The 27,894-nt window shown below is 47.4% G+C and overlaps 2 protein-coding genes across 2 annotated transcripts in view; one reads left to right on the top strand and one right to left on the bottom strand.

Annotated features, from left to right (window-relative positions):
• Nucleotides 1–8,572, top strand: part of Tmem50b (transmembrane protein 50B) — a 60,314-nt gene extending 51,742 nt beyond the window's left edge. Inside the window, exon 6 of the mRNA XM_063252482.1 lies at nt 5,834–8,572. Within this exon, the coding sequence (XP_063108552.1) occupies nt 5,834–5,922 (89 nt within the window). The 3' untranslated portion in view covers nt 5,923–8,572. The remainder of the gene's footprint in view (nt 1–5,833) is intronic.
• On the bottom strand, nt 719–26,255 carry Ifngr2 (interferon gamma receptor 2). Its single transcript, XM_003467265.4, has 7 exons — nt 26,055–26,255; nt 18,963–19,095; nt 12,119–12,318; nt 8,886–9,034; nt 7,655–7,814; nt 5,873–6,030; nt 719–4,071 (listed from the first exon to the last, which is right to left on the bottom strand). The coding sequence occupies exons 1-7, from the start codon at nt 26,125–26,127 to the stop codon at nt 3,892–3,894; spliced, it is 1,053 nt and encodes a 350-aa protein (XP_003467313.1). The 5' UTR covers nt 26,128–26,255; the 3' UTR covers nt 719–3,891.
• Between the last annotated feature and the right edge of the window lie 1,639 nt (nt 26,256–27,894).

The raw sequence follows: 27,894 nt of genomic DNA on the forward strand, positions 1-27,894 counted from the left end.
GCAACCTGACACCCACTAACCCTGCCCCTGAGGGTGGAGTTTGCCTGAGAAGTACACTCAGCGCAAAGCCCTGAGCCCAGTACGCAGGCTCCTAGTCTTTAAGAGCTTTTGGAGTTGTTGTAAAAGTTTATGCTTTTAGTTTCCTCAGTGTGAAAAAAAGGCTTGAGTAATTTTTGTGTCCTGAAGCTGCGGCTTTTCTTAAAAGCATGGTTTTAATAACACAACTTTCCTTGTCTCCTTTCCATCTTTATTTCTGCTTACTGCCCGCCCTATCTCCACAATGGGATGGGCTTTTAGGCTGCATCCCTGACAGTTTACCTAGAGTGCTGGCGAGGTGCCCTGAGCAGATCTCTGTCCGGAGCAGTGGTCACCATACTGGCCATTCCCAGCCCTCCCAGAGGCAGCCTGCTGAGATCTCAGCAAGGAATGGGAAACCACTTTTACTCTCCCCTGCAGATAGCCAGGCCTTCCTCCTGCAGCCAGGGCCATGGAAATCCCACTGCACCGTGGAAAACTCGGGGGTTTCCAGAGTTTTCAGGAAACGCCAAACAGGAAGGCTGGGTTAGGATGTTCTCATCCCAGATTCAGGCAATTTGGCAGATAGCGACTATCCTTTTGGAGCTCCCAAGGGGCCCTTAATGTGCTGTGACTGCACAGTGATTCTGCAGGTTTAAAACCACGGGCAGAGAAGTGATTTAAAATGAAATGAAGTCGGGCATGGTGGTGCACACCTTTAATTCCAGCACTCTGGAGGACGAGGCAGGGGGATTATTGGGATTTTCAGCCCAGCCACATTAGTGAGACCCCATCTCAGAAAAATGGAAAAACATTCCATGTGGAAGTCTTGGGGGAGAGAGCAGCACCCATTTTTTTTCTAGGGCAGAACATCAGGTGGTGTCTTGCAGATGGATGTCTCCCTTAGGTTAGGTCTCTACCAGGCCTCCAGGTCCTGCCCTGAGGCCTTTTCTCTTCTGAAAGCCTCTGTCCTTCACCCTCTTGGGTCTTAGCACTTCCTGTGTAATTGTGAGCTCACGCAGGGATTTATCTTCAAGGACACCAGCGTCTGGTCCTCAGGGGTGTGTAATGTCCTTCATAGAATAGGCACAGGAAATGTGCTTACTTAACAGTTTGTAGCGTTTGGAAATAGTGTCTTTAAGATAGGTGACCTCATCTAATTCACAGAAAAATAACTTACGGTCTACAAGTGGCCTCAGTCCAACTAACTACATCATCTCTGGGTGAGTAGTTCTTTGTATAGGGCTCTCGTTCCCATTTATGTGCGTGCAGTGCATCCTCCTGGACTCCAGCCAGCCTTCCCTAGTGCATGGTCCATGATGTGATCTATAGGTGCACAGCAGAAGGAAGGGTTCCCCGCCTACAGCTTGTGACCCCAGAGCTCCCTGTGAAATGCATGGACCTGTAATTCATGACCTGAAACTACACGAGTAAATCTCTGCACCTCTACAATGACCAGTTCATTGAATAGGCTGCAGTTAGCAACTCTTTCCATAAAAGGCCAGATAGCAGATATCTTAAGGTTTGTGGCGACACAGTCTCTGATGCAACGGAATTCTGACTTGTCATGCAAAAGAAGCTATAGACGATAACCTCACTGTATTCCAATAAAACTGTATGGACATTGAAATTTGAATTTTGCATGTGATGAAATTTTTTTTTTCCAATTTAAGGATGTAAAAAGTATTTTTAGTTCACAGGCTATGCAATAATGGAATGGGCTGGATTTACCCAGCCACTTAAGGTTATACTCTGTTATAGATGATTTAGAAGACTGAGCCAGGTGTGGTGGTGTATGAATATGATCCCAGCCCTCAGGAGGTTGAGGCAGGAGGATCTTTGCGAGTTTGAGGCCAGCTGGGCCTCACTATGTCCTTGGCAGCCTGGGTAACATAGTGAATCCTGCCTCAAAAAACCAATCCCCTCCCCCACCAAAAACTTTTTTTCTTTTCTTCCAACTAAAAAAATCTTAGAAGAATTAAACTTAGATTGACTAAAACTTAAAGTCCTAAGTTAATTTTTTAAGCTAGTGGCATACTGTATTAATTCTATTGATTAGTCAATTTGCATAGTGTTGGTATTGTACATAACCTAGAGATAACTGAAAGTGTACAAGAGGGTGTATGTCAGTCATATACAGATATAACACCATTCTCCATAAGGACTTGAGTGTCTGTGGGTTTGGTTCCCAAGCGGGGGGCTTAGACCTACAGTAATCTCCGAAGGATACTGAGGGGTGGCTGTTTACACATCCTGTCATCTCCTCCCATGGTCAGCAGAGGACGCGCTTCTGTCCTAAGTGTCCACAGAGAATTTTTACTTCTCCCACTTACTAACCCTTCCTGCAAATCTGTGCCAACACAAGGTGCATCTAAGAGACAGGACTTACAAGCACAGGCTGCTGGGGGCGGGACTGGCCTTTTTTCCTTTGTTGCCCATGATGGGCAACACCCTTGGGCCTGCTAGACAGGCACCCTACCACTGGGTTCCACACCTCCTGCCTCCCTGGACAGCCAATTGCACAATGCCTAAAGGAAAAGCACCCAGCTTCCAAGCAGCAAGACTGGGCCCAACTGAGGAAAAAAAGCTGACTTCACCAACCAGTGCTAGAAGCTTCATCAGCCTTCAGACGGCATCTCCTCATCCGCTGCTGAGCTGAGCAAAGGTGGCCAGCAGGGCTTTGCCCAAAGCAGGCCTGGCTGCCACTGTGTTCCCTGTGCAGGCTTGGGGTGCATCCACCCATCTCTTTCCTAAATGTTAAGACTCATAAGATGGGCTTCAAGCATGTGTCGCTTGAACGAAAGAGCCCCCCAACACCAGCACCATCCAGTCTCGTGTACATTTGGTGGAAAACATCACAGGTCAGCCTATTCTCTTTAGCACAGTGCTCTTCAGCATGTAAGCCAAGAATGAAAATCACTTCTGAAAACCTCGTCATCCCGCTTCAAGGAATCACATGACACCCACAGTGTTCTTGCCAGGGAGTTCCCTGGGGCCCCATCAGCTATGCTGGGTGTTACCTAAGAAAACACAAGTTTACATAGGAAGTTTAAGAAGCTAAAACTTGGCAGAAAATAGGCCAAAACGAAAAACGGCAAAATGGAACGAAAAACTGCACAGAGACTATTGAAAAAGTTCCCTATATACTGGTTTCTAGATTTTTAAAAAAAATTTATTAGAAACCTTTTTTTTTTTTTTTTTTTTTTTTGTCTTTTTCATTTTTATCGGTACCGGGGATCGAACTCACGACCACCTGCTTGCAAGGCAGGTGCTTATGCCGCTGAGCTAAATCCCCAGCCCCTAGAAACATTTTTTACTAGTTTACTTGTGTGTGTGTGTGGTGTCAGACTGAACCCAGAGCCTCATGCATGCTAGCCAAGTGCTGTGTCCTCACTCCAGGGTGAATCACATTTGAAGCCAGCAAACTGGAAGGCACCTATGATCCATCCTTGGGACAGGCTGGGTCAGACTGGGACAACTCAGTTATTAGTTCAGAAGAACAACTAATCTCCAAATGGCCTGGACCAACCATCAGGGAAACTGACACAGACCTGCTGTAGTCATGCTGCAGGCAAGAAGTTTCATGTGTTTTTAGTGTTTAAAAGAAACCTTCATCTTTTAAGAGATTTCTGTAGAATCTTCCTAGGAACTTGTAAAACTCAGAGAATTTTTTTTGGACAGGTTGGCCTCAAACTTGCAGTGATCCTCCTGCCTCAGTCTCCCAAGTCCTGTGGCCACAGGTGTTTGCCACCAAACGCAGAGAGTCAGGAAATTCTTAGAAAAAGTCCTCAGCTGTCTTCCTCTAGACACTCAGCATGGCAGGCTTCTGAGGCAGGAGCCGGGAGTGGGTCTGTGTGAGCTCCAGGCTGGATGTCATTAACTTCCCTGCTCAATGTCCTCCTCTGGGGATGCCCGGCTGGACCAGTGCTTTGGTTCCAAGTCTTCTCCTTCCTTCTCTGCAACAGAGATGATGGATACAGAGTCCCAGACATCATCCTTTGGGGAACTGTCCTGGTCCAAGACCTCTAGGATGAGCTGAGCAGGGTCCCTTAAGTACTAGAAAAGATTAAGAACCGATATTGTAATTAGCTTACCAGTTTCATATGTCAGACCTTTTGCTTTTATTTGATTTTATTTATTCTGTCTACCAATGAAATAATTTTTCTGTCTTGTTTTTCTGCAGTGCTGGGATTGAAACCAGGGCCTGGTATATACTAGATACACGTTGTACCACTGAACCCTGGGCCTGAAATGGTTTCTAATACAAGAACACCACCGCTTTACCCCTTGTCTATTTTATTCATGTATTTATTTATTTTGTCATTTTGATATAGGGTCTGGCTGTGCAGCTCGGGCTGGCCTTGAGCTCACTTTGTAGACCAGGCTGGTGTTGGAACTACCACAATCCTTCTGCCTCAGCCTCCGGAGTGCTGGGATTACAGGAGTGTGTCACCATGCCTGGCTTTTTTTTTTTTTTTTTTTTTTAAGAGGGTCTCACTATGTAGTGAAGGTTCATTTCCAACTCAGTAGCCCAAGCTGGCTTTTAACTGGAGGGGTATCCCTCCTGCCTCAACCTCCCAAGTGCTGAAATTACAGGCATGTGCCACCCTTTTTTTTAGGGCAACTCCTAAGTCACCCAGCTGACCCTTCATTTTAGCAATATTTTTAACACTAATCCAAGGACCAAGCATATTCGTCTGCTGAAAGTCATGAAGGACATAACTCAGCAAAAGCAGGCAAGAATCCTCACTCTGTAGATGTGTGGATTATCAGTCCTGAATTTTTTTTTTTTTTTTTTTTTTTTTTATCGGTACCAGGGATTGAACTCATGACTGCCTGCTTGCAAGGCAGGCGCTTATGCCACTGAGCTAAATCCCCAGCCCCTATCCTAAAATGTTTTTAAAATGTCTCTTTAGTGGAGGAAAGGGGACCTAAGTGGGATGGTTTGGAGGCACTGGGCTCGGCCCCTCCTCGCAGCCGAGCTTTCTGCCGTGGGCCACCCAGGCGTTCTCCTGTGGCCCCTGGTGCCAGTACCGGTACCCGTGTCGTACCAAGGCATGTTTATTTATCTCACGGCTCCCAGCTCACCCTGCCCCTATGTGCAGCCGCCCATTGGCCACGGTCCCCGGAAACCAGAGCCTCGCAGGCTCTTGGAGATCTGCGAGCTGCGATAAGGAGGAGCACGCTGGGGTCATGTGCCCCTGCAAAAACCTCAAAAATCAAAGTGAAACATGATTCATTCTTCTCATCTAACTGCAGCCACCTTTGGTAGCTGTTTTTCACACTTTCCCAGAAAAGTCAACTGAAAGCCTGTGTTTTAGATTCATGCTGGGAGGAATAAACCCACTTCCTCGGCCTCAGCTGAGTGTAAGTTCTGAGACCATGCACCGCGGTTACTCCAAGAGAATGCTAATCGGGGAGGCCCCACTGGGGCACTTTAAATAGCACCTGTGTGCTTTCAACATCTCCTGACAGAGGAACCGCACTGGTGCTTCCTAGAGGCACCATTGTCTGACAGTTGGGCTCCTTGGCATGGGTCTTCATTCTAGAGATAACAAAAGTAAAAGTGTTTCTCATCCCTGTATCCCAGGTTTACCAAGGAATCACATACACTCTCCAGGAGCAGATCCTTTTTTTGTTTTTTTGGAGACAGGGTGGCACTTTGTAGTCCAGGCTGGTTTGGACTCACCATGTAACCTAGGCTGGCCTCTAACTCTCCTAAATCCTCCTGCCTCAGCTTCCTCAGTGCTGGAATTATGGGTGTGTGCCCTCACAGCTGGCCACTCTGACATTTTTAATTCAAATCTCTGTGCTCCAGGCCCTGTGCCTTCTGCAATCTCAAGGGAGGTGCACATACCTCTTCTATTTGTGACGGGATGCTCGGCGGAGTGTGAAACCAGTACTTGATCAGCCCTTGGTATCTCCGGACCAGGAGGAAACAGCCCCCGGTCAGCACCAGCAGCAGCGCAAAGGTTCCCAGACAGATCAGGATGATCTGCTGCAGCCTGGTGGAGGCTACAGAAGGTGACGTCACAGTGAGTGAAATGACCCCCCACTCAACACAAATGCCAGTTGAGTTATCGCCTGCTGCTGCTCAGATGGCACCCAGGGAATGGCTGGTCCCCCGCCCTCTACACTGTCTTACGCTTTAGTTTTTTCTTTTTCCCCTTTTGCAACTGGATTTTACTATGCAGTTCAGTCTTCAAACTCACTGTGCAACCTAGGTTGGCCTTAAACCTGTCGTGATCCTCCTGCCTCAGCCTCTCAAGTGCTGGGCTTACAGGGTACGCCATCACACCCAGCTTTCCCTTATCACTGAATTAATACAGATTGGGTATCTTCTCTAATTCAAAAAAATCTTGTCTGAAATGCTCCAAAACCTGAAACTTTTTGATCATCAACATGATGCCCACAGCAGAAAATTTCACACTTCATGTGATAGGTCACAGAGATCCAAGTGCACTAAAAATACTATGTAGAATACCTTTCAGTCTTTGGACTGAGGTGGGGAATCTATGGCACATGTGTTTGTGTGTGTGTGTGTGTGTGTGTGTGTGTGTTTGAGACAGGGTCTCACTGTATAGCCCAGGCTGACCTCAAACTCACAGTCATTCTCCTATCTCAGCCTCCCAAGTGCTAGGATTACAGGCTGTGTCACTAGGCCCAGCTTATTGTGTTTTTAAGACAAAAGATGTTAATGTATGAGTTTTTTTTTTAAAGGAGACCTCATTATTAACTTTAACTGCAGTGTTGGGCCTTTGGGATAAGTGAGTACTGGGTTGCAGTTTGGGCTCTTGATCTCTAAAAGGTTTGCCATCACTGGTATAAGATATATCTGAAATATACTTTTTTTTTTTTTTTTTTTGTACCAGGGATTGAACTCGCGACCTTGAGTTTGCCAGGCAGGCACTTATGCCTCTAAGCTAAATCCCCAGCCCTGAAACATACTTGACTTTTGTGTATAGATATGGATCTCAATCGCAAGATAGCTCCTTATGTATAGACAAACATTATTGTTTTTGTTTTGTTTGGCTTGGTTTTTTGGAGACAGGGTCTTGCTATGTAGTTCAGGTCCGCCTTGAACTCACTGTGTAGCCAGCCAAGGCTGGCCTTGAATTCACTGTGTAGCCAGCCAAGGCTGGCCTTGAACTCGTGCCAATCCTCCTGCTTCAGCCCTCCAAGAATGCTGAGATCACAGGCGTGCACCACTACACCCAGTTTAAAACAAATATTTGAAATTATGAAAAGATTTGGAATCCAAAATACTCCTCATCCCAAGCATTTCAGATAAGGGTCGCTCAGCTAGTTGGTGATCCTATAATAAAATGATGCATGTGTCAGCTGACTCACCACCTTGGCCACTGCAGGCCTCAGCCCCAGCTCCTTACACCCACAGGGTTTTTTGTTTGTTTGTTTTGTTTTTTGGTATTGGCTGTTGAACTCAGGACCTCAAGCTTGCCAGGCAGGCACTGTGCAACTGAGCTACATCCCCAGCCCTATCTGCAGTAAAGTGTCCTCTCTTTCCCCCATTTCTCTATCTTCTCTGTCCCCAACACTTGCCAGTTCATGAATATTTCCTGTTCTTATTTTAGAAGTGTTCTTTCCCCAGCTCCTAACGGATACAAGAAGGATGTTTTACCATCTGCTGCTGTTTCGGAGCAAAATTCTTTGCTGAAATTCCCGGGCTTCGTGATCTTTGTCACTGTCCAAAACAGTTGTGCCTGGACTTTTAAACAGTACACTTTGAAGGGCTTCAAGTTTTCCAGCAAAATGGAGTTGCTTGTGACAGGGCCTATAACCTATGGAAAGGACACTGTGAGCCCAGCTGAGAAGACCCAGTGGACAGGCTCGAGCCACGTCCAGCTTTCCCTGCCTTCCCTCAGATCCACAGTGACAATGACAGCCAAAGAAGAACCCGATGTCGAGGGTCACTGCCCACAGGGGACATGGCCTTGGGGTCTCAGAAGCCCCCTTGCAGCATCTGTCATGTAACAATTGCCAGTTTCCAGGGTAAAATGTCCTCCTTTAAAATGAACATCTTGAATGTTATGATTAATTGGATCTAGATATCTTGAGTTAGTCAAATGGGAAAAAATATTTTGGAAAATAAGGTCCATTTCACCCCCAACCTCCTTCTGGCCTAGACTGAACTGAGCCAGCTCCTTGTATAGTTTTGGTCAAAAGGACCTGGGGATTTGTCATCAGGAGTGAGTGTCCAGGGTGATCAGTCCCTTTGGACCAGGCGCCCCTTTGCCAGCCTCCCTGCCGTCACATCCCTCACAAGGGTGGTTTTTCTGGGCACCTGCAGTTCTCCACATGGGCCAGACCCTCCCAGACCTGCTGGCCCTGCTTTCTGGATGCCTGGTCTCCTTCGGGTGAGTTTTGACCCACTCATCTGTGCTCTCCTTCTAGACCTGCCGACCTTGGGTGTGCAGCCCTTCTTTTTCTTGGTCATGAAAATGGCCATGGTGGCTTCGCCATCAAAGGGAGACCCCTGGGTCCTCTGGGTGTTTTTTGGAGCCTGATGTTAAATAAAAGGGATGGAATTCCAAGACTATGGAGGCATGCAGGGCTTCACTGTACAGTCTGAACAGAGGCAGAGCCATTAAGACCTGCTCGAAAGTGCAGAGGTGGCAATGCACTGGCACTGCCTGCGTCCCAACAGCAGGAGTGGGTGACTCAGGGAGGCTCCTTCGGCTCCACCTGGGCAGGGGAGCCTGGGGAAGGGAATTCAGGCTAGCTCAGGGCTCAGCCTCCAAGAGACTCCCTGGGAGAGGCTGCTCTCTTGGCCTACATTGGTTTTCTTTCTTTTTCTGAATCAGAAACTCAAAAGAATAGAAACTAAAAACAAAGAAGCAAAATGCTCTTGCCTTATGCGTTCTACCCCTTTCCCAATATTTGGCAATGTAGGAAAACGTGGCCTCCGTGGGGCTCCCGGTGTCGAAGGGGGCAGAGTACGTGACGATGAGGGAGCCTGCTCCTGGGGTCACCACGATGTCTTCTGGAGGCCCAATGGTAACTGAAACAGAAGTACAAACCAAAGTGTAACATGGGCGCACATACACGCGTGTGCAGACTGTGCAGATAGATATGTGCAGAGTGTACACCCAGTGTGTGAATGTGAGCACACACGCATTTACCTTTGTAGGAGCTGAGATTGTACAGATGTGTAAGCCTCCAAGAGGCGTGCTGGGCTTGACAAGGGTTTGGACGTAAACCTCCAAGTGGAAGGCACCTCTCCACTTGGCCCAGAGCAGGGCTCTCTGGCCCCTGGGGCCAGCTCGGTCCAGGGAGTTGAGATCACATGGGGCAGGCGCAGGACCCTCCCCTGCTGACAGGCGCTAGAGCCACTATCGCTTGTGACAACTCCACACAAGTTGTTTTCTGGCCAGTTACAAGAATCACTCTTCCCACCAAGTCTTCAAGGTGGTCCCGGCAGACACTCTTTTCCTACCAGGGGTCGACTGACTACAAGCAAGGCTACCTGGATCGGGGTTGATTATGACACCGGTAACACAACTAGATTCTCAGAGAAACAGAAGTGGAGGGTTAAGCAAGGGTCAGCTTTTCACAGGGTTAGCTAGCCCTCACCTATCATAAAGTTCCCACAGAAGTCAGCAAAGTTATATATATACCTGTATTCATTTATTTATTACTAACTTTATTTATTTTGAGACAAAGTCACACTGTGTTGCCCAGGATTCTCAAGTGATCCTCCTGCTGCCTCCTCCTGAGTAGCTGGGACTCCAGGTGTGTGCCACCACCCTGGCGTATATTTATTATTGTAAGAATGTTTGTGTCTTCGCTTCTTGTTACGGTAAGATTGAACATACTAACAGAAATGTGACCACTGTGAATCTTCTTAGGACAGCTAAGCACCATGACCAATGATGTACTATGAGTGAAAGGTGGTGGTGTTTGTCAAGCAAGTGTCACAGTGTTAATGAATTTAAGGAACTCATCTCCACACCCACCCCTGGTGTTTCCAGGTGGCCAGGAGGGTCAGGCCTATGCTCTGGCCGCTTCCTCTTTGTGTTGCAGTACTGGTCCCTGCCGAGACCGCAGGTGGGCCTCTGACCTCATGAGTGGTGGTGGGTTAGCCAGGTCCAGGTGAGACCAAGGGGCAGAGTCAGGGCCTGGCTGAACCCACTGCCAGCCAGAGTGAGGCTGGAGGCCTGGCTGCTGGGGACAAAGGGCTCTTTCTCTGCGCCTGCTCACAGACATTCTCCAGCTTCCCTCGGCACTGCTTGGTGACTGCAGCATGGCTGCTACCAGCTGCAGGCTTCCTACCTCCCAGCACGTGCTCTGGGGAGTGGCATGAGCTGTGGCCAAGGACAATGTCCACAGGTGCACCTTTCTGAAGGCCAGCCAGGCCTGGATCTGTCCCATAGGGCTGGGCATGATCTGCCACCAGGGATGGGACACTGGGTCTCAGTGACAGCAGCTTCCAGTGGTGGTGTCTGTGTATTCACACAGGACCTGTGCAGATGCCATACAGAGTTACCCCTGTGTCACAGAGGAGGAACCAAAGGCCAGGCTGATATTCCTTGTCCAGAGTAACACAGCCAGGAAATGACTGCATTGGAAATCTGAACCAGGTTTATGAGACAGCGAAGCCCAGCCCCTGCAACTATAATCCATTCCTCTACTTAGTAATCTTCACATAGCCCTGGTATTTATTTATTTATTTTTGAGACAGGGTTTTGGTCTGCAGTTCAGTCTGGCCTTGAACTCACTTCATAGCCCAGGATGGCCTCAAACTCACAGAGATCTTCCTGCCTCCACCTCCTGAGTGCTGGGATGAAGGCATGTGCCATCATGCCCAGCTCACGGGTTCTGGTTCTAACCCTATGAAAAGTGGCTAAAAGCCAGGTGTGGTAGTACACACCGGTGATCCCAGCACTCTGGGAGGCTGAGGCAGGAAGATAGAAAATTCAAGCCCAGACTGGGCAATTAAGAGAGACCCTGAGCCTGTCTCAAAATAAGAGAAAAGGGCCAAGAATGGAGCTCAGTGTGAAGACCCTGAGTTCAATCCCCTGTACTGAAAAAGAAAGAAAGAAAGATTAAGTCTGCAAGATTTGAGAACACTTTTGCTTCAAAGTTGAAAATTAGGGCAGCGAATGCCAACCCAGCCAGTAGCCAACCATGAACATGGCTGAGCACCTCGTGGTGGGAGAACAGGGATGGCAGCTAGCTGACACCTGACCACGGGTCCCCTTCTGTCACCATCGCTTGTCCCCTGGGCAGCAGCAGTATCTACCACTTTCTTAGCTCCTAATTTCCATTAAGGTGACACTTTATAGATCAAATGTGTGCTGGTTCTCAAGAACAGACCATCCATAGGAGGTGATCACTGCTAAGGATGGTGGCCCACTCCTGTGACCCCAGCACTCAGGAGGCTGAGGCAGGAGGATCGCTGTGGGTGTGAGGCCAGCCTGAACTACACAGTGAGACCCTATTTCTAAACAAACAAATATAGTAGATGACCAGCTGGCTGGGGCTTCTGTTTTCTCTGTTTCTGCCACTGATATTGCCATGCACAAACTACTGTTCTTCTTGTTTTACTTTTTACTACAGAAAATGCCAAACATATGGAAAGTAGAAATGATCGTAATAAAACCTTATCATAATCATACAACTTAGTTGATTATCAACTTATAGCCCATCTTCTTTATGTCCATGGGCTTTGTTATTGTCTGCCCTGCTCTTTGGATTGAGTGGATCTCAGACATCCCACCATTATTTTGAGTGGACCTCAGACATCCCACCATTTCATTTGCATATACTTCTTTAGAGATACCTCTAAAATATAAATTGTTGCTACCTTTTTGTTGTGTTAAGTACATGAAACACTATCATCCTAACCATCCGTTAAGTTACCATCATATCCATCCTTTACCACCCCCTTTTAAAATCCAAATACTGCCTGTAATCCCAGCACTGGGGAGGCTGAGGCAGGAGGATCACTGAGAATTAAAGGCCAGCTGAGGTGGGCTACATAGAAAGTTCAAGGCCATCCTGAACTGCACAGTGAAACCCTGCATCGAAAAGACAAAAACAAAAAGAAATTGTAAATAAAGTCTAAAGGCCCTTGTTTGCTTACCATTTCGAAAGTGCTGAAACCAAGGCACTGTTGCCCAGGCAGATACGCGTGGTCCCAGCTCGGCCCGCACACGCAGAGACACGTTGAAGTCCTTTGGGAAGCCCCCGGAGAGGCTGGCCGTGGTGAATCTACACTCCGTCGCTGTGATCCGTGTACAGTTCGCCTCTCTGGACTCGGAGTTGTGCCAGTTGCTATCAGTGCTGAGGAGGGAAACACGATTTCAATTCACAGAATTCTCTTCTTCCTGTATGACAGTGTCTCCAGAAACTGGTTTGTTTGTTTTTTTTTTAAATGGCTTTAATTTTGTTTCTTGGCTTTTTGGCAAAGATCAAGTATAAAAACATCTTTATTGAGAAGTAAACAACATACCAGTCAACTCTTTTAAATTACGCAGCTCAGCAGTTTTAGTACATGCACAAGGGTATGCAAATGTGACCAATTTTAGGATATTTTCACTACTTCATGAAGCAAATTGGTAGCCACTAACATTTTCCCTCCACTGCTTCCTCCCCAAGCCCCAGGCAACCACCTACTTTCTGTCTCAATAAATTTCTCTATTCTCCACAGATTCATATCTGAACATAGAATCACAGGATATGACTGGTGTTTTGTGACTGGTGCTGTTCATTGGTTCCTTGTAACAAGGGCCACTTAGCTAGTAGTGTACAGCACGTCTTCATTCTTTTTTTTTTTTTTGGCCAATTAACATTCCACTGCATGGACAGATCACATTTTGTTTATATGTTTATCACTTGGTAGCCACAGGTACTTCCACGTTCCATCTGTTATGAACGTATGCGTTTTTGTGTGGATGTGTATTTTCAGTTCTCCGGAGCCTGTATCTGGGAGTAGAGCTGCTGGGTCATATGGTACCGATGTTTAGTCTTTGAGGACTTGCCAGACTGGTTTCCAGGGTGCTTACAAAGTTCATATTCCCACCAGTAATGGGTGGGAGTTCCGGTTCCTCCATATCCTCCCAACACTCGTTCTTCTGTGATTACAGAAGTTGTCCTATGCATCTGCACCTGGGTGTGTCATGGATAACAATGTCACTCACATATCTTTTCTGCGCTTATTGGCCATTTTATGTCTTTGTCTATTTTTAGTCAGTTATGTCTTTTAGTTGTTGAGCTGTAAGAGTTCTTTGCATATGCTGTCTCAAGGCACTTCTCAGACATATGATTTACAAATATTTCTTCCCATTCTACCTGACAAATGAATGCTTCAAACTGAGCTGGGGCAGCCTGTCTTAGGAGTGATGTGGTATGATTTCCACTCATACTTTCTGCTGCTGTGGACTCCGCTTTGGTCCTGTGGCTGCCCCCCTTCGAAGGGGGCTTGCCACATTCATCTGAAACCGCTGTGACCCACGTGGCCACACCTTGTCATTGTGGTGCATTTCCAGGCAGAAGCCACACCCCCACAGCAGCCTCTGGTCCTGGCTCCAGGGACGACTCTGGCTTAGAAAGCCATAGATCCCTCTTTGCCCCCAAGCCACCAGCCTCCAGGTATCACACATGCTTTTAAAGTACACCAGGGACCCTGCCAGGCCTGTATCTTCTCTCTGAGGGGAAGGCTATAAATTGAAAGCTGTTTCTAGATGCCTCCAGGGCTTCTGTGCAAACTGCCTGACACGCATGCGCATGCGTAACAGCCAACTCCTTGCATCAGGCCCTGAGAGAGACAGGGTCAAAGTACAGGCCCTTCCTCTTAGGGTGTGTGTGAGTGTGTGTGTGTGTGTGTGTTGGTGTGTTGGTGTGCTCCGGATGGGGTAATTTATTTTTCAAGATACAGAGATACTAAAAGGCACACTAACATCCTCTGCCAATCCCAGCTGCTGATTTTAGATAAAAGCCCTCTAGCGGTCTCAGAGGCTCCTTCTTGGGACACCCTGGGAATTAACCATTTATCACCTGTTCTCCCTCAAACCTAGCTTTCTCTTAGAACTGTGCTTTCCTCTTCCCCTTCTTCCATGCCAGGCCCCTTTCTCTTTCTCCTCCTCCTTTGCTCCTTTTTTATGTGTGGTACTGAGGATAGGACCCACTGCCTTTGCACTAAGTGATGTCTTTTAGAGACAGGTTCTCACTATGCAGTTCAGGCTGGCCTTGAGCTCACTTTGTAGCCCAGGCTGGTTTCAAACTCGCAACAATCCTCCTGCCTCAGCCTCCTGAGAGCTGGGATTACAGGTGTGCACCACTTCATCTGGCTACTAAGTGACATTTTTAGCCATATCTTTATGTTTTAAATTCTGAGACGGTCCCATCCTGTCACTAAGTCCCCCATGGGAGCTCCAACTTGTAGTCCTCCTGCACTCTTGGTTTTCTTCCCATTTGTAAAAGCTTTATTTTCTTCATTTTTCTCCCTTTCAATTCCTTTTTCCCACCCCCCTCCTCCCCACCCCCATCCCTTCATCTCTTGTTCCCCCATCCCCGTGAAAAAATTCTCCCCACTTCCTCTTTATCTGTCTTCTACTTTGCTCAGACCTAGTTTTACAAAATCTTTGTCAGAAAACAGGCTGAAAGGAGAACAAGCCACCGGAAGTTCAATGTCACTGGACACAGGGATAGCAGCAGGTTGGGGGAAAGTACCAGTGGGAGAAGGAGTTGCTCCCCTGCCCACCCCGTGCTGGTGGAAGGCAAAATGTTAAGAAATCTGGAGATTTTGCTGACCAGAAAAAACAAAAAACCCTCTCAATTTCTGTTCGCTCTTAAAGACTGAGCAGGTCCTGTGGAGGTCACAGCCCATCTGGACGGCTGCCAAAAGCTAAGGCGATGCGGGCTTCACTGCAATGAATAACACACAGAGCACAGCCTCAAGGGTGTGCATCAGTGGTCGCAGGTGCCCGGAGTCAGCCAGGCTCAGGTTATTTACTCAGAAAGTCACTCTGGCTTCTCAAGCTGAGCCATCCTGGATGTCTCCTGTTACAGCTTCCGAACCCAGGGCCTCCCACAGCCTAGGGATGTGCTTTACCAGTTTAAAAAAAAACAAAACAAAAACATTTTAAAGCAGCCCTCATTGTGAGAAGCACAGCATGTAGTGTGCACTGGTTGGGATGTGGCTATGAGACATGAACTTTCAGATCTGCCTTCCGGAATTATCAAGATGACTGAGTGGGTGAAATCAGGAAAGAACCTGGACCAGTGCCCAGAGTCCAGTAAGCACCAAGTAAATATCTGTCTGACAAAGAATCCTGTTTCTGTCTGAAAGACAGATTTAGAGTCTACACCCAGCCACCTTCTTCCTTATTTTGCACCCTGAGACATTCGGTCCTTGCTGGGCCTGCTCTGGCCTTAAGTTAGGACCAAGCACATTAGTGTTCAGGTAGGGACCGCAGTGCCGTGGAACACTTCCTTCTGCAAGGCATTCCAGCTCAAGCTCTGGCTCTGCTACACCGGAGCATTTGTTTTTGACCCAAGGTCCCTGGGGTGGAGGCTCTATTGGTCTTGATGGTTCCAGCAGCCGTGCTGTGAGCCTGTGTGCCTTGGGACACCTCTCCAGCAACGCCTCGAGCCCCGCTCTGAGGTCGAAGGAACAAGGCAGAGCCTACCCTTTCACCACTCTGAAAGTCAGGCAGGCATCAGCGCCGACAGACAGCTGGGAGAGCTGCACAATGGGCCAGCTGGAGGGTGCCCTGACCAACTCCATAGCTCACAGTTGGTCCCCAAGAGTGGGCACCTGTGTCACACAGCAGCTCTGTCCAGCCTGTCTTGAACACTTAGGAAATGTTACCTAAGCCTTTCACCTCTGATCCAGCAATCCCTGTCCTAGAAACATAGGCAAACACTCCGAGATGATTTGAGTGTGAGGAGGCAGGACAAACACCAGCTGTCCACTGCCTACACCCAGCTGTGGGGAAAGGTTAAGTATGTCATGTGAAATATTTCAGTATGCAATAAAACTATTTATACTAGTAAGCAGATGAAAAAATGTGAGCATTTTAAAATGTGGTTACAAGGTGGGGTGGAGCACAGCCCAAAAATAAAACCCCAGCTTTGAGTACTCAGATATACATTTTCAAATGAGACATCATTTAGGAGGAAAAAAAGATCTAGAGAGAAAATAAATAAAATGAGAAAACTTGTTATTCTTGGAGTGTAGAACAGCTGATTTTAATTTTCATTTTTCTACTTTCCTGGGGTTTCAGGTTTTGTTTGTTTTTATTTTTAACGAAAATGTCTTGCTATTGAAATCAGAAAAGGAAAAAAAGAAAAAAGCAATTTGAGAAGACAGGGCAGGCAGCTTTGAGCCTTTGTGGCAGCCGTCCAGATGGGCTGTGCCCTCCAAAGGGCTCGCTGCCTGCCTGGCTCAGTCTCCAAGAGCAAACAGAAATTGAGAGGGTTTTTGATTACTGTTGTGGTTTTGGTAAGCAGGATTTCTTAATATTGGCAAATAACTGGAAAAAAAAAAAAAGAAACAGGATGAGAGGTTTAAGTCCCATTAACCTCAACATAAATAAAAAATTTTCAAACATGTAAACATATCTAAAAGCAAAACTACAGTAAGCCCCTCTTTGATCATTTCATGTATAACTGAACAAAACTGGTCTCAGTGTTGGTTTTTAGTGACCTCCTTCCTACCTGCCTCCACTTTGCTTTGATAAAACCAACCTTGATACCTGAGAAAATATCTACAAAATGCTTTCCAAAAGCAAAATAAAGTGAAACAAGCAAGACTATGATATGAAATTGTCAAAGGGCTTTAAAAAAAAAATCAGTAACAGCCAGGTATAGTGGCCCAGGGCTCTAATCCCAGATACTACAGAGTCTGAGGCAGGGAGATTCTACTTTTGAGCCTAGCCCAGCAACATAGTGAGACAAATCTAAAAAAAAAAGTCAATAAAGTTTTAAAAATTATTATATCGGTGCCTCTAGTCAATTCACAAATGTACTTCTCTGTTCAAGGCTAAGGAATGTTAGTCTGTAAATTGGCTGTGACTTCCGCTTACTAAAAATATCTTGGCTGATTCTAGGTCAGTTTACTGACTGCCAAGCGTGGAGCCAACACTAAGGCCATGTGACCTGGGCAGAGTCACACAATGCCACCCCTGGAATGCACTTGGTTGAGTGCCCTGTGGTTGTTATCTTAAACTTCTTAATACTGTCTGAATAAGAGGACCCACCTTTTCACTGCACAGGGCCCTGAAAATTATGCAGCCATCCTAGCGCCACTTATGTAATTTTTAACTACTGGAGGAACAGATAAATGTGAATCCTAATCAAAGGGGACCTTTAGAAATGAATCCAAAGCCATCTGGACCCCCACTTCCTGAGTCAAATGCCTGTAGATTTTCTTATTCGTATACATGCATTCCAAATTCGTATACATGCATTCCAAATTTTCTTATTCGTATACATGCATTCCAAATTCGTATACATGCATTCCAAATTTTACACAAATTCTACCAGATGCTGTATTATCTTTTTTAATGACTGTCTAAAAGTATCCATTATCCATTGTTAGTATGCTAAAATTATCCTTTTCCCTGATGATTGACATGAATATGCACTTTCACATGTAGCTTTGTGAACATAGTATTGCTTTGGGTTTTTTTGAGGGAGGGCAGTCTTCAATTATCTACTCAGGGAAAAAGTAATATAGATACTCCTGTGACTCTTTAAATGTATAAATAATAAGTATAGAATTACTTTTCAAAAGGGCTATGCTGATTAATCCTATAAGCAGTACCCTGTAAGCATATATCCATCAACCACATTCCCACAGGAACTAAGATTACCATTTCTTTACATTTAATTTAAATATAAAATGACTTCACCAATAATTTTACCCTAATCTTTAATTAAGTACTTAATGTGAGCCAGGCACGGTGGTGCACACTTGTAATTCCAGCACTCAGGAGGATCGCTGTGAGTTCCAGGGTAGCGTGGGCTACAAAGTGAATTCAAGACCAGCCTGAATTGCCCAGTGAAACTGTGTCTTCAAAATGATCAATTTCCCCCCAAGAAAACCCAAAACCAAAACAAAGCAAAAAACAAAAACAAACAAAGTATTTGATATAGTAAACAAAGAAAACGGAGGACTTAGCATTTGTCTGTCTTCTTTCCTACTGTGCTTACAGTACATCGCCTGATAACAAACTATGAAAATAGGGCCCTGGGGATTTAGCTCAGGAGCATGAGTGCTTGCCTGGCAAGTGCAAGGTCATGAGTTCAATCCCCATTACCCAAAGGAAAAAAAAAAGTTTATCTTACTACAAACTATGAAAATATGAATGCAGGCAGGGCAGGTGAGGTAGAACAACTGTTCAAATCAGAAACCCAGTTAAGAAACCAAGAATTCATTGTAATTAACTGACTGTATTCCCAAACAAGCTAATTGTGGCCTGTGAGGTTAAATGGAGCAGATTATTATTATTATTGTCTTTTTAAAACAGGGTCTCGCTACGCAGTTCGAGTTGGCCTTGAGCTAACTTTGTATCTCAGGCTGGTCTCGAACTCGCACAGGATCCTCCTAGCTCAGTCTCTTAAATGCTGGGATGATCGGCGTGCACCACCACACCCGGCCCAGAGCAGGATTTTAAACCTGAAAATGAAGCCTGAAAGCTGTCTAGGAGCCTTCTAAGACTGGAAGTCAACCCTTGAGCAGAAACCAGTGAGAGACTAAAGTTTCACCAAAGTGCACAGTCAGGTGGTTAGATGCAGCTGTCTGCCAGCACCTATTGGTGAGGCCCATGGATGAGTGGGAGGTTGTGAAATCTCTGCCCCTGGAGACTTTCAAAGCACAAGAGAAACACCTCTTCCTACGGTAACTGGTAGCTGGCTCCAGGGTTAGGGACGACCAACTGCCCCCAGCTCCCAGCAAGCACACAACAGAAATGCCCACTTACTATTTATACTGCACCCGGTAGAATACTGGGCCCGTGTTGTTGCCTGAGGGCGAAGACTCCCAGCTCAGAACCTGCTCTGCGTTGTATAGGCGAATTCTTGGGTTCCGAGGAGCAGCCAGCTGGGGAAAAGAGTCTGAGAAGAGAGGGGGCAGGACGAAAGGAAAAGAAGAGGAACAAAGGAGAGAAATAGATTAGAGAGACATTGTCATTGGGAAATGCACACTGTCAAAGTCAACCACACATCCGATTTCTTCCCAGGAGTAGGAAAGGTATTACCTGTCTGCCCTAGGCTTATCCCCACCCCACTTGTAGCTTCAAGGAAGTCTCTGCTGACTGTGGGGGTGGGGGAGGAGAGCGCTGGGGCACCCTCTCCATCTGCTGGATTGGGGGCCCAGGTCGCCCACTTGTAAGTGCACTTGAGTAGGGTGTCCAAGCCTGGGTTTCTTCTTTAGGAACAAGGGATCGATAATGTACAGCCCATCGAGATGGGGCCAAGTTTTCTTCACCTTCTCTTCCTGTTCCCTCTTTTCTTCTTCCTCCCCTTTCTCTCCCTCATCCTCTTTGTTCTTTGTTTCCTGAGGCAGGGCTTCATTCTGTAGTTCAGGCTGACCTTGAACTCACTAAGTAGCCTATGCTGTCCATGAATTTACCATGATTCTTCTTCCTCAGCCTCCGGAGGCTGGTGTGCGTCTTCACACTAGGCTTCTTCTTCTTCTTCTTTTTTCTGTTTTTTTTTTTTTTTTTTTTTTTTTTTTTTTTGTCTTTTTCGTTTTTATCGGTACCAGGGATCAAACTCACAACTGCCTGCTTGCAAGGCAGGCGCTTATGCCGCTGAGCTAAATCCCCAGCCCCTTTTTCTGGTATTTTTGAGATAGGGCTTCCCTGTGCAGTTCAGACTGGCTTTGAGTTCACTTTGTAACCCAGGTTTATCTCGAACTCACAATGATTCTCTTGCTTCAGCCTCCCAAGTGCTGGGATTCCAGGCGCATGAAACCATGCCTGACTTAGGCTTCTTTTTTTTTTAAGTTAGTATGTGTTTGTGATATGTAATGTTTATACCTTTTGGGGGTGGGGTGAATATTAAATGGGTGAGTTTGTGAATGTATTAACCCAATCTTGGGTAAACACAGGGACACAAACACCCAAAATCAGGTAGGAAAGGCCCAAAGGCACATGGAAGGACAACAGGTATCTTCCATGCTTCAACAGAGTCACACTGTTCCCAACCCTAACCCTAACCCTGTATCACTGTCATTGATACGAACCGCAGACTCCCATCCCCAATCAGGAAATTTGCATTTTTCAACAAGATTCTCCGAGATTCGTCTTTTTCTTTCTTTTTGATTTTGTTCTTCCTTTTTGAGACAGTCTTATTGTGTAGTTCAAGCTGGCCTTTTAGAGCCCAGGGTTACCTGTAATTTGTGGCAGTCTTCCTGCCTCAGCTTTTCAAGTGTGAGGATTACGGTGTGCAGCACCATGCCCAGCTGGCTGACTCCTACACACAAAAATTTGTGAGCCATCAACAATGAAACTAAGAGAATCCTCCTCTCTCGGGTTACCTGGAACAAAACCAAGGTCACCAAGCAGATACCGCAGGACAGAAAGCCTAGGAGCCTTTTCCTCAGAGCGAAATCATGACAACAGTCACACTTTCTCCTATTGAAATGCTAATGAGAAATGCTCAGAAGACAAAAAGAAAAGTTGAAAGAACACGCTGCACCAGAATTCGAAGCAGGAAATTCAAACCACACATTTTCAGTAAGTGTATCCAACAATGAGGAGCCCGTGGGCCAGGTGGCTTCTCAGTGACTCATAACTGCTATTTATCCACAGAACGGGGTCAGGCTCCTTCCCTGCCAGCTCCACCTGCCTTCAGGCCAGCTGTGCATGGGGCCAGCTGTGCTCTCCCCATTCACCTGGCAAGCTGAGGAGTGCAGGGAAGGAGGGCTGATTCCGGGACAGGCTCTTCCCTGGATTGCCACCTGCATGCAGCCCTGCTCATTGCTCCAAACCTAGACCTCCTAAGGGCGGCCCTATGGATCATTCTGCAGCTCAGGAGCAGATGCTTGACGAAGGCCCAAGCCAAGGTGTCAGCAAGGTTATGTTCCCTCTAGGGGACCCAGGGGAGAATGAGTTTCCTTGCCTTTTCCACTTTTAGAGGTGCATGTGTGATGCTGGCCCAGTGCTTGTGCCTCTGTTCTCTCTGGCTCGGTCTCTCTTTCTCTCTCTCCCTCTCTCTCTCCTTCTCTCTCTATCTTTTTGAGACAGGGTCTTGCTGTGCAGTTCAGGCTGGCCTTGTGCTCACTCTGTTGTCCAGACTGGTCTTGAACTCACAAGGATCCTTTTGTCCCAGCCTCCGGAGTGCTGGGATTACAGGTGTGCACGATCATGCCCAGCTATTCTTCTGTCTCCTTCTTGCCTTTCAAGGACTCTTGTTGTGACTGGGCCCATGTGGTCCAGCAATCTAGGATCATCTCCCCATTTCAGGATCTTAAACTTAATCATATCTGCAAGTCCCTGTGGTCAGGTCAGGTCTGATATCCTCAAGGTACAGGGGCTGGTGTGTGGATACCTCAGAGACCATTAGGGCCAACCTCACTGCCCTTGCACCATCTCCCATCCTCTTCCAAGGAGCCAGCAGGAATATTCTACTCCCCTCCGCCCCCCAGCTCCTCAGCACCCAGCTCCCCGGCCTAAACATTTAGCCAAGACAGGCGGTACCATGAAATCCAGGGCTGACACAGAGCTATGATCCCAAAGCCCCGCTGAGTTTCACCTGGTCTCAATTTCATCACAAATAAACAATACTCCCTCTTGCAGAATTGTGAGGGGCACAGCAGAACCATAAAGGAAAGGTGGATGAGATACTGCTCTCCACGTCTCACTTTTGAGATGGGACAATGTTAGGGTTTCCTGATTCTCCATGAATGAACAGCTGCTTCTGCAGGTGTCCAGCAGTTCCCAAGATGCCGCCTGCAGCTGCCCCACACCGGCACAGAATTCAATGATTCTGATCTGTCACAGGCAGCATAGTGCATCCTTCTCTGGAAACCTTGCCTTCTATGAATAATCTAGGTTACATGGAAAAAGGGAAATGACGGTTGCAGATAAAATGTAGGTGCCTAATTAGAGGACTTTTTTTTTTTTATTTAAAGAAAAGGAAACGAAAAAAAAATACATGGAAATAAAAAAAAAGGGTAGAAATAATTCTAAATTACAGACAAACAAAAGGTAAGAAATTGCCAGTTGATAAGTTACAAATTGTCATCTTCGAAATGGCTGTTCAGGTTATAGAATTAAAGTATATAGAATGACATTCAAAAAAAAAATGACCCTACAAACCATTCTGCTCTATGGCCGAACAAAAGCTCTGTAATATGATTATCAGTCCCACCTATTTGTTTTACATCTCTAAGAGGATAACGTTAACCATATCAAAACAGAACAGAACATTTTTTAAAAAAAAATAAAAAAACAATTTAAAGAAATACAGATTTCAAAGCAAGTCCACTGGAGATCTACCTTATCTAACTGTCTCTAGCTTCTTACAAATAGTTGTCCCTAACTTCACCCACTTTCTATACTTATTGCATATTATAGAACTAATCAAATCATTTCAGGATGATGGAGTCTTTTTAGGTCCTCAAGTTCCAAATTAGGGAAGACAATACCAACTACCATCGCATCTCTCATTCTCTTTGTGATAGCCGTCCCTATCTCTGCATATGCTGAACTAATTAGAGGACTTTAAAGTAGGAGATTACTCGGGACTGTCTGGGCGGGCCCAACATAAGCAAGCACCCGGGTGTTTCTCTAGGAGCTGTGTAGACAGGGAAACTTCAGCCAGGGCCTCTAAAACCTTGACTTCTGTCCTGTGAAACTCAAATTAGACCTCTGCCCTCTGGAACTATAAGATCACATGTCTGTGCTGTTTTAACCACTAAATCGGTGGCATGTGTACCACCAATACAGAAAATTGATACAGTCCTTACTGGTGAGCACCAGGGGACCCATGAAGCTTAGTAGGGATACAGAGCTCCACTTCATGGTCCTTCTCCATGGTCCTGTGCACAGTGATTCCTAAACCATTAAGGAGAAGAGAGATAGGAGAGTGAATTGTGTTCTGTGCACCTGATAGCCACACGGCCTTGCTAACACCTAACCAACACCCTGATCTACCCTAGATCCAGATGTTTTAGACTTTGTATGTATTTATGAATACACTATCCTGGATCTGAACAGCATGGTTTGCTTAACACAGTACACACATATAATAAAATAAGTATTAAATTGGTCTTTTAAAAATTATTTATTTTTCAATTCTTGGGAGGCTGAGGCAGGAGAATTGCTGTTTGAGGCCAGCCTGGCCTACGAAGTGAGTTCAAGGCCAGCCTCAACTGCATAGTGAAACCTTGTCTCAACAAAGACCAACCAACAAACATTTGTTTTTATACTGGGAATCCAAACCAGTACCTTTACACTACACCGTATGCCTTTTTGATTTTTATTTTGAGGCAAGGTGTTACTAAGTCACTTAGTTGAACTTGCAGTTCCCCCAGCCTCACCTTCCCAGAGTGCTGAGGTTACACCACGCTGAGCCAACGATTTAATTTTGACAACCCTGGACCAACCCATCAAGATCTTTCTATGTAGGCAGCATTATGATGAACATCAATCTCACCTCCCATACCCTAAAAATGAGAAGAAAACACTTCCCATTTCTCAGCCACCACCAGGAAGCCACTCTCTTCAGTAAACACAGGACATCAAGTTATTTACTTAGATCATGTGTTCTTTCCACAAGCAATAGTTTTGCTTTCTTAAAGCAGGGAGATTATCCATTTCAAAAGAATGGCTGAGATAATATATACAAAGTGCTTAGCACCTTGCCTTAAGAACTATAGCTAACATTACCATTTATTAAGTTAGCCGGAAGCATCCCAGCTTTGTGACAGTTTCAGTTGCTGAGATTACAAACAGAAGGGGCTACCTGAGGTGCAGTGGTTTTTATGTCCTTGGAGATTTACTGTTTGCCAGTGGTCTCTAAGTACATTGGAAAGTTTGGATGCTCCAGTCGGCAATAAAGGCAATGAAATTCTGCATTGTGGATACCTATACAATCCACTGGAACATGAAGCAGCTGCAGCCACCCCATGATAAACAGATACCTTAACTAACGAAGTAACTAAGTAGCTACTTGACTCTCTACATTTTCATGCTGTTGGTTATGTTTTCTATCTAGAGCAAATGGCTACCACTTAAATATGCTACAAAGTAAGTCAGGTCTAATAGTTTACATATGCTATCCTTGTAACAGCTCTAGGAGTAGATATTATAAATCCTTCTTTCAAAAATTGTTTCTAATAGGTTTCCTCTGCCTTTGACTGAAGCAGCCATTGTATGGATTTCTGAAGGACAACTGTAAATTACAGAAGTGTGAAAATTTTTCCAATACCTATTTGCCATTCATTGTTGATATTTTCACTTTGTGTTTTAACTAAACAAATTTCTCTTAAAGATGTCTTGGGATTTTTAAAAAAAAAAAACTATTTCATGTGAAAACTTTCAAGTTGCTTATTTTTAAGTGATTTGTACTAAGTGCTACTTTCCAAAGGATCTGTACATCTAGGGGCATGAGACAATACTGCCGTGGAACACAACAAAAATCAGTCCTTAGAAAGATGCACAGGCACCGGGATGCTGGAAGAATCTCAAGATTCACTGGAGTGTGAATTACAAACAGTGCACCGGGGCTGGGGATTTAGCTCAGCGGAATAAGCACCTGCCTTGTAAGCAGGCGGTCATGAGTTCGATCCCCGGTACCGATAAAAATGAAAAAGACAAAAAAAAAAAAAAAAAACAGTGCATGGATTGCCCCAAGCCAGGGCCACACCCTCTGAAGCCTTGATACCAAGGACCTCCGTGTTCCCATCACATAACTCCGGAATTACCAGATGCCACCTGATAAAGAAAGAAGGGGTGTGTGGGGGTTGCTTAAATTGTGAAGCTGGGGAGTAGCAGAATCAGGACTCAAATCTATTTATCTGATTCCCATGAAAAAAATAACCATTCAATCAAGACGCAAGTTCCCTTGCAAACCCCTCCTCCCCCAGGAGAGAGGAAACTCACAGGCTTGTCTGAGGCTTGCTGGTAGAAGAGCTAAACCCCAACACACCCAGCAACTGCAGGAACTTTTACATTCCCGAGACTGTACATGCGGTGTAACTGGCATTGTCTCTAAGTTTGGGAAAACCCCAGCCAAAGCATATTTCACATCAACAGAGAGAAGGTTCTTGGTCACTCAAGCCTTTTCCTTTAGGTTTGATGTTTAGCTCATAATTATCATCAATTTGTGTCAGAGAGGAGTCTGAGCCCCGGTAAGGGGCCCTCCGGGGCAGCAGAGCTGGGACTGTACAGGCGGGCTCCCCTATAGCTGCTATCCGTAGAACAGGCGGTGGGGCATTTCTGCCAGCAGCGCATGAGACCCTGGAGAACTTCGAATTTCGCACCGAGGCTAAAGTAAGAACTGGTCCTGGCCATACACTCATGACCGAGGTCCCTGGCCCTGAGTAGTCAGATTCAGGCTTTAAATAAGCACCCAGCGTGGCTTCAAGGTCGGTGCCCCGGGGGCCACAGGGTCGGGCTCACTATAGCTGCAGCCCGGAATCCGGGCCCCGGAGGAGCTGCCCTCGCCTTGGTTTCGGATGTTACTTCGGTAATACTGAGAAATCTGGAGCACTCAGTCCCCGGATGGCTGGGGCGGAGGAAGCCGTGCGGGAGCTCGTCCCGCTGCATGCGGGGCCGCGTGACTGCCGCCTTTCTGGGAAGAGTTCCGGGGACCAGGGCGCGGGGAGAGGCGACGTCTGTCCCGCGGCTCCTCCGCACGGCGCCGCCCGGAATTCCCCGCCCGCCACCCGACGCACCGCCGGCTCCCGCGGGCTCCTCCCGAACCAGGCGCCCACGGACCCCTTCTCCCGATCGATCGGGAGCCCCGGGAACGCTGGGGACCCCCACCCCGCCGAAGGCGCCCCGAGGAGCCCCACCCTCTGCAGCAGCGCACGCGGAGGCCGCGGGGGTCCCAGCCACGCTTACCTGGGGGCGTCGCCGCGGCTCCCAGGCAGCAGAGCGACTGCAAAAGCCACAGCCCCAGGGAGAGCGGCCGCATGGCCTAGGGCGCAGGGACTCCGGCGGCGCAGGCCCGGCCGGCCCCGGCGTGGGGTCCGCCGAGCCGCTCACGTCGCCGCCCGCGCAGCCATGGCGAGCGCAGGGCGCGCGGGGCCCGCCTCTTCCCGAGAGCCCGGAGCCGGGCCCGTTCCGCCGGCCCGCCCCGCCCCGCCCCTCCCGGCCGCCCCGCCCCGCCCCTCCCGGCCGCCCCGCCCCCCCCGCCCCGCCCCGCCGCACGCGGGACTTTCCGTGCGGCCCCGGAGCGCTGGCCGCGCTGGCCGCTGCGGGTCCAGCCGGCCCGGCCGCTGTGGCCTGCGCAGCCCCGCCCCCAACAGCGCCGTGCTGGCCGGCCTGGCCTGGCTCGGAGCCGGGGAGTCGAGGGGGTCCCCCACACCACCAGGCCCCCACCTTGAAGGCGGGGTGTTTGGGAGCCCTCTGGAAAGATCCCTCCAAACCTAGCACCCGCGATGAGCCCCACGCGGCCCTGGCGCCCCAGCCTCTGGGTCTCGGGCCCCCGATGCCTGGATGCCACCACTGGGTCCTGTTCCTGCAGTGTAAACTCGTGTTGTCTGTAAGGCTCAAGAGCACACAGTGAGCTTTTAACCTTGTTTTTGAAAAGAGCTTGAGGAGCTTAGGATACCGACATTAGAGCCCTGTTTACGGAAGTAGTGGGGCTGTGGTGGATACCGGGCACAGAGCGACAGGGAAGGAAAGAGAGGAACTCCCCGCAATTCCTAAGAAGACGCGGCTTTGCTCTGCTCTAGGGCGCCCAGCTTAGGAGGAAGTAGCCCCAGGGGTTGAGCAGGCCAGGCTTGCAGCCTATGCCTGCGGGCTTCCAGGGCTGTGCCTTTTGCAGGAGAGATTTGTGCTTTCTCTCCCGGTATGAACTCTGAAGCCAGTGCAGCGGTGGGTGGAAGGAAGACCAGCAATTCAAGAGGCTCTCATGGGGCCCAGAGGGCGTCTGCATGCAGGTTGGGATATAGTGTTTGGCAGTACAGACTTTAATTTTTGGATTTCCTGCATTATTTCCTCTCTCTTGACCTCTTGGAATGAGCTTGTTCTAAAAATGTGTGATGAAATATCTAGCGAGTGAAATTTGAGTCACGCTCTGAGTATCTCAAGACGTAGGGACACGTTTACATGCTAAATGAAAGCAGCAAGCTATGAATTAGACTCCTTTCCAACAGGATACGCTGAAACTCATTTGGGAAATGTGCCCAGCCACGGAGAAGAGATGGTGATTTCGTGAATCAGTTGGCCTTTTTGCCCTGTCCCTACCCCACTGGGCATATTTGACTTTTATAAAAGTGGTGGGGACTGTGCTAAAGACAAGGTCAAGTGTGTGTGCCCGCTGAGGCCAGGTCGGGCACAGCATGAGCTTTGGGTCCTAGGCAGCCACGTCCAGCTTGTGGTCTTGTCCGGATGGAGATCTGAGAACATTTCTTTCTTTTTTCTCAGATGAGAAATTTTTCATTCAGAAAATCTTTCTGCTGAAACGTAGAGGGCTTATGTTTTCCTTACAGAAATCCTTCACCCAGAACTAAAAGGAGCTCCATGAATTGGCATCTCCCGGTTGCCTCAAGATCCAGTGGGGCAGCTGTGCCCCACTCTGCAGCCGGCCAGAGCAAGGCCAACTCTCAGTGGGTGCTGTGCACTTCCCTGTTCCTCCTGGCCAGACCACTCTTTCGGGCATCAGTATCTGGCTCTGACTGCCGCCCAGATGAGATTGAGAAGCCGGTCCTCTTGGTATTTCTCATGAAAAGTGTCT

This window comes from Cavia porcellus, unplaced genomic scaffold (genome assembly GCF_034190915.1).
Source record: "Cavia porcellus strain 051 isolate PalLab524CR breed Dunkin Hartley unplaced genomic scaffold, mCavPor4.1 scaffold_7, whole genome shotgun sequence".
Taxonomy (NCBI): Eukaryota; Metazoa; Chordata; class Mammalia; order Rodentia; family Caviidae; genus Cavia; species Cavia porcellus.